The sequence below is a fragment of the Malaclemys terrapin genome, chromosome 3 (assembly GCF_027887155.1).
Source record: "Malaclemys terrapin pileata isolate rMalTer1 chromosome 3, rMalTer1.hap1, whole genome shotgun sequence".
In the NCBI taxonomy this organism is placed as follows: domain Eukaryota; kingdom Metazoa; phylum Chordata; order Testudines; family Emydidae; genus Malaclemys; species Malaclemys terrapin.
In genome coordinates, this window is record NC_071507.1 from 177,402,949 (window position 1) to 177,415,759 (window position 12,811).

Consider the following 12,811-nt stretch of genomic DNA (forward strand, 5'->3'; position numbering starts at 1 on the left):
GATCAGGCTCTGAGGAGCCGATTGTCAACATACGGGTAAAAATCACACTCCCAAGGGATCATAAGTGACTGGCCACCATTGAGAGAACCTTGGAAAACACTTGGGGGCCAATGATAGCCCAAAGAGGAGCACCCTGTATTGGTAGTGGTCTTGTCCCACAGTGAATCTGAGAAATTGTCTGAGTTGGTAGGACAGATATTAAAGTAGGCGTCCTGAATGTTGTGGGCCAAAAACCAGTCTCCCTGTTCCAATGCTGGAATGATAGTTGATAATGTGACCATCTTGAACTTTTGAGCCTTGAAAAAGTTGAGAGCTCTGAGGTCCGCTATGGTTCTCCAAACTCCCTTTCTTTTGGATATTAGGAAATAACAGCAGAATCCTTTGCCTCGTAGATTCTGAGGTACTGGTTCTATGGCTCCTAACTGGAGGAAACGATCTACCTTTTGTCATAGTAAACTCTCGCGAGAAGGGTCCCTGAAGGGGGGCAGGGAAGGGTGTTGTGGAGGGGGTAAGACAGTATAATGGATCAAGTACAAAGTTTGAACAATCTCTAGGACCCATTGGTCTGATGTTACACATTCCCAAGCACTGTGGAACACTGCCAATCGGTGATCAAATGGGTGTAAAGCAATGGTCAGCTATATCAGATTTTTTTTTTGGAGGGGGTGGGAGAGAGAAGTGGTCTAACATGTCTCAACTCATCCGTCAAAACTGGTATTTGGACGTAGAGCATAGAGGGCTGGGATAAAGAAGACTGTAGGCCAGATGATTTGCTCTTGGGAAATTTGCCTTTTTTCTGTGGCTCCTACGTTGAGCCATATATTGAGATGTGTGGGGTCTACGCTGGGATTGGGAACTGAACAGTCTTTGTCAATGTCCAGCAGCTGGAGAGTGTCCCTAGAGTCCTTCAGGGTATGAAGAGAGGCATCCATCTTCTCCGCAAAGAGCTTTGTGCCCTCAAAAGGGAAGTCTAACTGTAGACTGTACCTCCTTCGGGAAGCTTGACAGATGGAGCCAAGATGCCTGTCACATCACCACTGCCGTGGAGGTGGACCTAGTCACCGTGTCGACTGCATCGAGGGAAGATTGCAGCAATGTCTTCACACTAACTGGCCCCTCCTGGACAATGGCCTTAAATTGGTCATGATGCGACTCCGGCATCCATTCATAAAAAGTCAGTTTTGAATAGTTTACATATCAGAAAAATAAAAAAACTATAACAACTATAGAAATCAAATTGAAGTAATATAGTCTTAATGGACTGCGAATAGCTGCGTCACTCGCCGGGGTGGATGAGGAAAAACTGAAGGGGGTTAGCCTCATGATGTAGCATGAGGAGGGGCAGTGAATGTGTAGGGCCTAACTGACACTGCTACCAAACTGACACCCCGATTAGCAGTGCAGGGATGCAAGCACACCTACAGTGGAGCACCCACAGGGATGCCACTTGAAGAATCAGGAGATAACAGATTTGCAGCAATGGAATACACATCAGGCTGTTTCAACTCTTAGTAGCAAGGAGTAGTACTTGGTATTTAACTGCTTAGCTTCTGTCTTATACAAGAATTTCTGTCAGTACAAGTAGCTTCAAGAAGAAGGACACATGCTACAGGTTATACTTTGAAGATTATCTGTCCCTATGAACTATTCATATGAATAACTAACTTTCAGGTATTTTCATACAATCCATTAATATGTAAATACAAAGTGAATTCACCCGAACAATTGACTAAGTAGGAGTTACAGGTTTGAGAAGGACATTTCTCATAGCAAGATTTGCTATAGTTCAGCTCTTAAGGTAACTGCATGGAATTGTTACAAAAACAGTAAGTGGTTTATAAAATGTAATTTTATTTAATGTTACTTTGCTGTTACATAGGGCATAACATTTTCACAAGGCTTTTTTGGGACTACAATCAATGATTAGCAACACACAATAGTGGTCCAACTCTCTAAATAACAATCACTGGACAAACTTGACACCTTCTCACATGTGCACAAATCTGCATGGAAAAGTACTAAATGTTATACTTGAACATGTGAACTTGAATTGGTTTTCCCATTCCAGTGTATTAAGAAATGACATGCACTTTAGTCTGCCAAAAAGCACTGTCTGTATTCCAGCAGTTCCATGCTGTCTCTAGTACATAGTAAAGTGAATACCAGAACTACAAAGGCAGGAGTGTAAGTGACTTTTATTGGGAAGGGATATCAACTTATAAACAGCAGCAACTGAAGACTGAGTAAGAAGACACCCTCATTTTCACGCAGACATACAGTAGCCCCTGCAGTATATTACACAGAAGGCAACTCAATTGGTAATTCTCAACCTAAAAATGCCAAACTTTCCATCTGGCCCAATACTTCCATAACCTTCATGAAAAGAATACAGAGTAGCATGAGAAAGTAAGTTACTGAAAGGAAACCCTGCAGAATAAGAGGGAATGTGGAGAATTAGAAAGCTATGTTGAACACTCTTTAGTTGCAATTAACTACATTTTAATATCTTTACTGAATACAAAACACAGTCAACTTGCAGGAACTGGTTCAGATTTTTGTTTTTAAATACCAGGTACACTTTAGTCCACTACATAAGTGTTTGGAAATTACTTATGTTTATATGAAATGAAGCTATTAATACTTTTCTACAGCAGTAACCGCACACAGGGAAGGCCAGGACAAACACAAATCAAGGAATGGAGTTTTCCCAAAGCTGCAGTGTGAAAAGACTATAAACTGATTTCCATACACATGGATGGGTTCTCTTTGCTATAGGAAATCCAAGTGGAGCTATAATGAATGGAGACGTGTAAAAAGGTTTCTTGAGAAGGGAAGAGAGAATGACACACCCCATGTGCAGTTTAGTTTTCTGCACCTTCTGCAGCATCACATTCTTCTCCTGCATTGTCTGATGTCCATAACTAGAAATAAGAAAAAAGCCACATCAGCATGAAAACTTTCTCATCTACCCTCCATGTTAGCACCAACTGTCCTATTACTAAAGTCAAGGACTAGATGGGAGGAGTTCTACATTTGTTAAGTGCTATAGTTTGGAGGTGTAAAGCTCTGTTGCTTTAATTTGCAGAGCTTCCAATGGCTTATGGTGAGCACCTTCTCATCTATAGGGTACAGCCATATACATAATTGTTTAATATTTAACTAGCCCAAGTGGACATAATGCTAAACAAAGACAGATCTGTTTAATATATTGTACCCAATTATACTATTGGCACTTAAGAAATACACAAGTCTGTTCTCTGGAATGCCAAGATATCCCTCTCTGGTTGCACTTTCACCTCACAAGTCAAGGTCACAATTCCTATTGTTATGGAAAACTACAGTGAGGAATATTGCTGGAGTATGTAGCTAGCTCTCCCTTAGACTGTTAGCATAGTATACAGTTGGTGCATCTTAAAAGTTCATTCCAGTTTTAGAAGTACTAAAAGTTCCAGCCGTATTCCCCATTTAAGTATGGGGGAATATTGCTGGAACCAGTAATACTTTTAAGACAGTTAACTTTTTTCATTCTCGTCTTAATGACTGGATCATCATCATTTTTTCCACCAGATTTATAGTACTATCTGCTAAGTCAAATGAGCCTGTTGGTCTTATGATGAAAGTGAAGTTGTATTTAGCTATATGGAAACTGACTAACTCATGCTATTATTTTAGTCCAAACCAAGTTTGAATCTGCCACAGATTAGTTTAATGCAATTAATTTTTCACACTAAAGTTTAAATTAGACATCAACCTACTTATGAGAGTAACTCTTCAATACAGCACATAATAGGCCTAAATATCAGGATGCTCAGTGCTAGATAAAGACCATGTTTTGGTTTTATCACACAAATGAGGTCTAAGTATAGCCATTATACAATTACAACTATTGGACCAATTAGCACAAAAGGGAAACTTACTGTTAGGTTGTCTCTAAGCAACTGCATGATGAGAGTACTGTCTTTGTATGAGTCTTCGTTCAGCGTATCAAGTTCTGCGATAGCCTCATCAAAAGCCTAGAATAATTAAGTTGTTTTTCATATTTACATTGAGGTACTGATTATGAATATTCTTATTAGTGTTACTAGGGGTAGATATTAAAGGGACAATTCAAAATTAAGTTTAACCTTTTTCCATGAAGACAGCTTTAATAAACAAGCATGCAGCATTGAAGAAAGTGAAAAGAATTTCATTGATTTGCATTGCCTGAGTTGGTAAAAAAAGCTTAAAACAGCACAAATCTTGTATGTTTAGGTTACAATATTTGTTACTGAAAGAATTTTAAAGTTGACAGTGTCCCTTTAAGTCAGTTGACAGTAGGCACCTGCAAATCAAATACATTAAATGAAATAGGATTTTATTGTACAAGACAGACTGATCAATTCACATTATTCAGATTAGCTTCCATTAATTAGAATTACCCTCCTGCCAAAAAAAGATAGAGCAACTTACTGTCTTAGCCAGCGTGCAGGCAAGCTCAGGGTTGTTGAGGATCTCATAGTAAAATACAGAAAAGTTAAGAGCTAGGCCCAAACGAATTGGATGTGTAGGTTGCATCTCTTTCTTGCTGATGTCAAATGCCTCCTGATAAGCTGCTTGTGAATTTTCTATTGTTTCTGTTGAGAAACAGGAACATTTCAACATAAAAAGGGGGATGATATAGAGAAAAGTGCAAGCTGAGTCCCTCCGCGCTAGCTTAAAATACCTTCTTAGAGAAATGCTTAGCCTCATTATTTAGGCTGAAAGAAACAGTTGCATTGGCTGAACTAAGGGTGTGACTTTTAAACTGGGGCAACTGTATACTGACATTTATAGGCTCAAACTAAACAGATATTACACACAAAAAAACATGTTAAGATTAAAATTGCAAAGTGAAGGACTCCGGAAATCCCAGAACTAAGGTTGCCCATGTAACCTTTATTTAGCCCTCTTATGTGTATGAATCTTTAATTACATGATCACATACAATTTTTCCACAGGACTCCAGTGGAGTGGAGCTGCTCTGGGGATGCATCAGGGTTATGTAGTAAAGGAGGTTGGTGTCTATAGCACTCCTGCTTTGTTTGTTGCAGAAGCAGGAAGGTGTATGTAATAAGTGAGGCAAATGATAAAAAACAAAAACAAAAAAATGTTTTCATGGTCAAGGCTATTTAATACTGCCCTGGAAATCTGGATTCTATCCCTGCCACAGAGCTTCTATGATGGTACATAGGTCACTTAAATCAATCTTTTCACAGGTAGTCACTAATTGGGTGTTCCTCATTTTCTGGGTGTCCAAACTGAGATCTGCAAAACTGCTGAGCACGCACATCAGTGGGAGCTGTGCTTTCAACATATGAAGTGTGATATAATACTAAGAACTCAATTGGGTATTAGGCGTATCTAACTGGGCAACAAAATGAGTAAATACTTTTGACCATATTATTGCGACTGTTCCCCATCTCTAAAATGGGGATAATACTCCCCCAACTCCTCCCATCTCACAGGCGTGCTGTGAAAATAAATTCAGTAATACTTGTAAAGCACTCTACTAAATACTGTCGTGATAATTGCCATAGAAAAGCTCATGAGGAAATAATTGTCTTCATAGAAGGACTTGAATAATGAGCAGTGAAGAGAGGGGGCCATGCACTGAGCAACAAGGAGAAAACTAGGAACAACTTCTCATTAAATGAGCACAGTTCATTCTATGCACTGAATGAGGCAGAGGTCCTATGGCAAAAATAATATGTGATCATGTAAATACGGACTGTCATACTGGTACAATTTATTAGACAATTTGTAAGCACCTCCTAGAGGATAACAGGGTAATAAGAAATAGCCAGCATGGGTATGTCAAGAACAAATCATGCCAAACCAATGTAATGTTCTTTTTTGATAGGGTTACTTGCCTAGTGAATGTTGGGGATGTGGGGGAGATCTGATATATCTTGATTTTTAATGAGGCTTTTGACAGTCCCACATGACATGCTCATAAGCAAACTAGGAAATGTGGTCTAGATAAATTTGCTATAAGGTGGATACGTAACTGGTTGAAAGGCCATACTGAAAGAGTACACCTTCCCTTGGACCATCGGGCATGGGTCACTTACTGATTTGAATTCAAGTAAATGTGAATTCTCTGGCTTGAAAGTCTTTAAATCAAGATGTGAGAACTTCATTAACTTAGCAAGAGGTTATGGGCCTACTGCAAGAGTGGGCAGGTGAGGTTCTGTGGCCTGCGATGGGAAGGTGGTCAGACTAGGTCAGTGGGGTACACACACCTCCTGGGGGTGCGAGACATGCCAGATTTTTTTAGAAGGTAAATCACTGAAAACACAAATTAAGCACAGGCACGTAAGTACAACTACTCTGTTTCATCAAACCTACGTATTTATGAATGATTACTATAATATAAAAAAAAAATATATCTAGGTTTAAAGAACTGATCTACTTCAACGATTTTTGATAAGGGGTGCGAGAACATATTTTGAGAACCAAAGGGGTGCAGGCTGCAGTAAAGGTTAAGAACAACTGGACTACATGATTATGATGATCCTTCTATGGCCTAAATTCTGAGTAGTTGTCAAACTGGGAGGGGCATATCTATTGAGATCCTGCACGGGGTCTGGTACTATTCAATATTTTCATCAACAAATTAGATAATGAAGTAGAGAGTATGCCAATAAAATCTGTGGATGAACTAAGCAGGGAAGGGTTACAAGAACTTTACAGAACAGGATTAGCATTCAAACTGACCTTGACAAACTGGAAAATTGGTCTAAAAAACCCCCAAGATGAAAGTCAATAAAGACCAACGCAAAGTACTTCATTTAGGAAACAAAACAAAAAAACCACACACACAAATTGGGGAATAACTGACTATGCAGTTGTACTGCTGAAGGATCTGGGGACTATAGTGGAACACAAACTGAATGAGAGTCAACAAAGATGCAGCTGCAAAAAAGGCTAATATTCTGAGGGATATTAAGAGGAATGTTATATGTAAGACATGGAAGGTAGTTGTCTTGCTGTACTGGGCACTGGTGAGGCCTCAGCTGGAGTACTGTCTCCAATTCTGGGCACCACACTTTAGGAAAGATGTGGACAAACTGGAGAGAGTTGAGGAGAGCAACAAAAAGTGATACAACATTTAGAAAACCTGAGCTATAAAGAAAGATTAAAAACTGGGCATGTTTAGTCTTAAGAAAAGACGACAGAGGGGACCTGATAAGTCTTCAAATGTATGTTAAAGGCTCTTCTAAAGAGGACAGTGATCAATTGTTCTCCATGTCCACTGAAGGTTGGACAAGAAGTAATACACTTAACCTGCAGGATAGGAAATTTAGGCAGGATATTGGTGGGGGGAGAAACCAAACTCTAAGGATAGTTAAGTTCTGGAATAGGCTTCCATTGGAGCTTTTTAAGAACAGGTTGGACAAACCGCTATTAGGGATGGTCTAGGTTTATTTGGTCCTACCTCAGTGAAGGGGGATGGATTTGATGACCACTTGAGGTCCTTACCACCATTCTATGATTCTATAGTGCACATGTACAGGCAACCTGAATTCTGCCATTTAACTTCCGAGTTCTTGACTTTGTAATCTTGAAAACTGTATTTTAAACAATGTGTGTTTAATTTCCTAGGTTTTTAAAATACAAACTAAAAACAAATTCCATCCTGTGGCATCATATTGACACCCACATAGATTAGCAGGAACCATTAGATACACCATGACAGGTTTCAGAGTAACAGCCGTGTTAGTCTGTATCCGCAAAAAGAAGAACAGGAGTACTTGTGGCACCTTAGAGACTAACAAATTTGTTAGTCTCTAAGGTGCCACAAGTACTCCTGTTCTTTTTGTAGATACACCATGCACGTCTGCCACTTGAGCTAATGGAATAGCTCATAGTGTGTGTCCCCCCTCAAGAATTTGGAAGACTGTGTACCTTAATTCCCCCCTCCCCCTTTCTCCCGCCGACTAAGCTTAACTCCTTTTTCCACATACCCTTCCTCCATCCTGTCCCATCTCTTTCCCACACTGGCTCCTTATCCCAGTCCCAATCTCTTCACTTAGCCAGTCCCAGTCTCCATTCTTCAGGATTCTGATCTCTCCCCCACTCCAGGTGTCCCACTCTGGCTCTCAGTCTGTAACTTTGTTTTGTGTCCCATTCCCCCTCCCCAACTCCTGCCAATCTCTAGCCCCAGTTTCCTCATCCCAATCTACTTCCTCTCAAGGTCTGGTTTTTGTCTCATCTGCATTACAGTCAGGCAGATTCCTCTTCCATGCTGCCTGGGCCCATCAGGGGGATCATTGAGGGAACAGGAGAGACAGTCTCAATGCTCTCATTTGAGGTGCGTGAATCCAGGCTGGCTTGCAGCAGCCCAGAGCAGCGGTAACAGGTAAAGTCCTGCTTAGCCCTGGGCTGCAGCATACTCAGTGCAGATGGAACCTTCAGGGAAGTTAGCTGTTAAAAATTAGGCAGTACCTATTGGACATGGGGGAAGTACAATTCTTCAAAGGCTTATAACATAGCCAAATTTGGGTAGATATTCACTGGGATGGAAAAGGCACATCCCTGACACAAAGGCCACCTCCTGCCAAATTTCAAATCTGTGCTCCAAAGCTTTTCAAAGAAAAGTCCATTAGAATTTTGTTGCATGGGCAAAGCATTTCTCTGTTTTTGGAAACTACTGAACCATTTTGGCTGAAAATTTCTAAACAAATTTAGCCTGAGGCAAACACCTGCCAGAAAACATTAACCCAAATGGTTTGACAAAGTTATAAGCCACTGAAAACAGGGTCTTATTATGGAAAATGTCAAGGAATGTTAAAACCACAGGCGGGGCTGGTGGCCCTGCCTATAGAAGTATCCACACAGGGATTTGCATCCGTTTACAAAAAATGGGTTTTAAAACCCAAGTTTAAATTAGTGCAACTTCTGTGCTTAGACAAGCCCTTAGAGTTATATTGGGTATTGGAGATTAAAATGGAGGTAAGACTATCATGGAAGCTGAACAAAGATAGCGTTGACAGCTTGATTACATTCAATGATAGCCTTATATAAAGCTTTTCCCTTGATGCTATGGTACTGGCTTTGACTTTCTGCAACAGTCCTGTTAGGGCCAAGGGCTTTAAGAGTTTTAGATTCAGTTCCCATTTACATCAAGGCCTCTTTACACCATTTTACATTTGCACCCATTTTGAGGTTCCTTTACACTGCCAGAAAAAGTGTTAATAAGGCCTTTGTGTAAGTGAAAATCAGCTCCATGCCCCTCCCTCACATCTGGTTTTAATGGATTCATTTACAACTGGTTGACACTATCAGCAACCCATTCTGTTCTATGGCCAGCTGACAGCTCAGCTCCTCAGGGACTGGCAAACTCCCTTCTCTATCATGGCAGAACTCCAGGACTACCTTGAGCTGTGTGGAGTTATCACTAATTCTGAATACCTGCCCAAGTTTTATATTGCCCTTGCTGTGACATCTGGGTACCTTACAGGATAGTTCTCTTACTCATTCCAACGTGTCCTCTGAACATCTAGTTTAACTGTTATGGTGAACAATTTTCTATAGTCCACAGAACAGTTGTTGACTGCTAACAGTGTCTGAATGCCCGTATCAAGCGATAGGCTGTTTCTTTCCACCGCTGCAGAAAGTCCTAATGGCTGCTGAGGTTTCTGAGGGACTATAGTCCTTCAGGATCAGCAGAAGTAAACAGACTAGAATCACAAAAGGAGTGTACTAGCTCTACCAGCATCAGACAGCTTAAGACTGGAACTCACCATAAGTGTTCTCTCTTGATAGGGTACCGGATTACTATTACTTTAGTATCACTTTGTCCATCTAGGTAGTAATTTAATTTACATTTGTCATCTCATTTAGGATGTGTGTACATTTAAAGCACTACAAGCAGCACAGCTACGCCGCTGTAGCACTTCAGCGTAGACACTACCTATGCAGATTCTCCCGTTGGCATAGGTAATCCACCTACCCGAGAGGGAGTAACTACATTGACAGAAGGATTTTTACACCCCTGAGACAAGTAAATTCCTAGTGTACACAATGCTGCATCTGACTCAAGGAGTCATGGCTTGACAGTTAAGTTTTGCCCAATTAAAACTATGGGTTGATAGGGTCAATGCAGACAGAAAGTTGTAGACCTCTTCCTCTTTCCCCAATACCTCTAGCCTACTTACCTTGGGGGAAAAAAATACAATTTTTTTTATAGTATAGTATTGTATAGTTTTAAGTATCTCTTAAGACATTAGGACACCTTTCACCTAAAGAGTATTTTTGAAGTTTCAAATAAGTGTGTTTCTTCAATAGTCATTCACATGGGAGGAGGTGGGGGAAGGGACTATACTACACTGAATTCCATTCCACCATATAATGAAATCTTTCAGTGCAGAACACTTGAGGTCTAATAAAAGTCAATCTAAACTTTGAAAATTGGCATTGAGAGATCAGATCTAAACGCAGTCCCTCTCCATTTTATTGAGTGGCATATGAGTTATGAAAGTTAGTGACACATGCAGTGCATTCTAGCTCCTCTTTTCTCTCCCCACCACCTCAAAACAGAAGTAAGCGTTAACTATTTGAGCATGGTTGAACACAGTATGCTTACGTTTTCTGTCATCTCCACATGCAACTTCAGCAAGGTATCGGAAGTAGTCTCCCTTCATCTTCAGGTAGAATACCTTGCTCTCTGGATTAGTTGCATTAGCTATTAAAAATTTGTCCAGCAGCTCCTAAAGCAGGAATAGGAGACATTAGCATGTTGCATGCACTGCAATGGAAGATCCTCAAAATACTGGTTTAGATAAAGTAATCCTGGTCACATACCACCTCAGGCACTTTGCGCATATGCTAAGAAGCTCAAAGTAAGAGTAAAATCTGTTAAGTATTTAGAAATTCTTTAACAATGTCTTTTAGACAAATGAATATTCACTTAATGAATTAGACTATTTGCATAGTAACAAACACTAAAAAGCCTAGAACATTTTAAAGGCTCCAGTTCGGTGAGCTGTCTAAAACGTTGTGGAAAGAAAAAGAGTGATAGTAAAGTTAGAAAAGGGCAAAATCTAATAGCAAAAAGCAGGCCTGAATATATGCTTACGCACTAAGGAAGAATCCATGTATTCCAAAAGAAAATAATTTTAACTGAAGATTAGTCTGAAACCAGTCCATTTCACTGGGGAAAAAACAACACAATGCATCAGAAATTCAAGCCTCTTTAAAAAGAGGGAATTTTATTTTCCACTTTATGGCCAAGACCTGTGAGCAGGATTTTTTTTGTTTTCTTAAGTGATATTCATTAGTTAATTATGACTGAACATTTAGGTGTGGAGTATAAACTTGTCTGCCAATTTGTTGTAGCTATCCAGCAAGCATGATATCCAGATTCAAATGAAAGCTTGCATTCCACAGAACATAGTTTCTAGGCCTCATTGGTATAAATATAACCTTAAAAATATGAACATATGTCTGAGCCTGGAGAAGGCTGTATGAACCTGAAGCAGCTCAGACACATGGACCACCCCAGCAATCTCAAAAGGGAATTAACTGAAACAGTGGGGCAATTTACAGGCCAAACGTTCAAGTGTACATGTGCATCATGCACCCTTTATCTGTAGATGAATGTATTGATTCATATAATTTAAGGCCAGAAGGTACCAAGAAGGTCTGACCTCTTGTACATGAGACGTCACTAAATTTCATCCAGCTATCCCATTCTGAACACAGCATGTGGTTGGCTAAAGCATATCTTCCAGAAAGGCATCCAGTCTTGATCTGAAGACTAAGAGATGGAGAACCCACCACTATTCCAATGGCTAATCACCCTCATTGTGAAATTCAAAATTAAAAGCAATGGACACATTAGGTCTGGCTTCAACTTCCGGCCATTAGTTCTTGTTATACCTTTCCCTGGTAGACTAAAGATCTCTCTAGTTCCCATACCCCATCTCCTGCCCACTCCGCAGGTACACTATAATCAAGCCACCTCAAATCTTTTTGATAAACTGAAGAGACTGAATTTCTTAAGTCCACTGCAAGGCATTTTCTCCAGCCCTCAAAAACCATTTTTCTGGGTTTCTGCTGCCAAAATATTTTTTTTCTATTAAAGTGGACACTAGAACTGTACATAGTATTCCAATATCTGCCTCTCTAGTCCCATAGACAGAAGTAAAAATCATCTCCCTAGTCCTATTAACTACTCCCGTTTACACATCCAAGGGCCCTATTAGCCCTTTTCTCCACTGCATTGCATTGGTAGTTCATGTTGAGCTGCTTGTCCAATACATTTGGCTGTATTAAAACATTTAATTTGTATGAGCCCAGTTTACCAAGTGATCCAGTTCTCTGTTTGCCCTGTCACTTACTACTCAAATCTGCATGCCAGCCTCAGATTTGATTAGCCGTGATTTTATATTTACTTCCCGATCACTAATGAAAATTTTGATTAGCACTGTCGAACCTGACTGGAAACAGATCTGATTTGATGATTTCCCTACTGACTATTTTTTAAATATTGTCAGTTACCAGCTCTTAATTCATTTAAGATGTGCTCTGTTGACATTGTATAGTGCTAATTTTTAAAATCAGAATGTTATGCTTTACCAAGTAAAACTCCTAAAAAATAAACCTAAGTTTATTACATTTACACAATTGCCTAATCAACCAAACTTGTAATTCCAAAGAATGAAAGCAGGTTTGACAAAATCAATTTTCCATAAAACTAAGAGAATAGGAATATAATTCCAGCTTTCCCATTATTTTGCCCAGGACTGATGTCATGTTAACCAGTTTATACTTCCTAGGTGACCTGGCT

General features: G+C 39.8%; 1 protein-coding gene across 1 annotated transcript in view; it reads right to left on the reverse strand.

The window, feature by feature from the left end:
* Positions 1-1,831: 1,831 nt before the first annotated feature.
* The window catches only part of YWHAQ (tyrosine 3-monooxygenase/tryptophan 5-monooxygenase activation protein theta), a 39,810-nt gene continuing 28,830 nt past the window's right edge, over positions 1,832-12,811 (reverse strand). Inside the window, exons 3-6 of the mRNA XM_054022191.1 lie at positions 10,607-10,730; positions 4,450-4,613; positions 3,918-4,013; positions 1,832-2,921 (exon numbers count right to left, since the gene is read on the reverse strand). Coding sequence (XP_053878166.1) covers positions 2,862-2,921; positions 3,918-4,013; positions 4,450-4,613; positions 10,607-10,730 — 444 coding nt within the window. The 3' untranslated portion in view covers positions 1,832-2,861. The remainder of the gene's footprint in view (positions 2,922-3,917; positions 4,014-4,449; positions 4,614-10,606; positions 10,731-12,811) is intronic.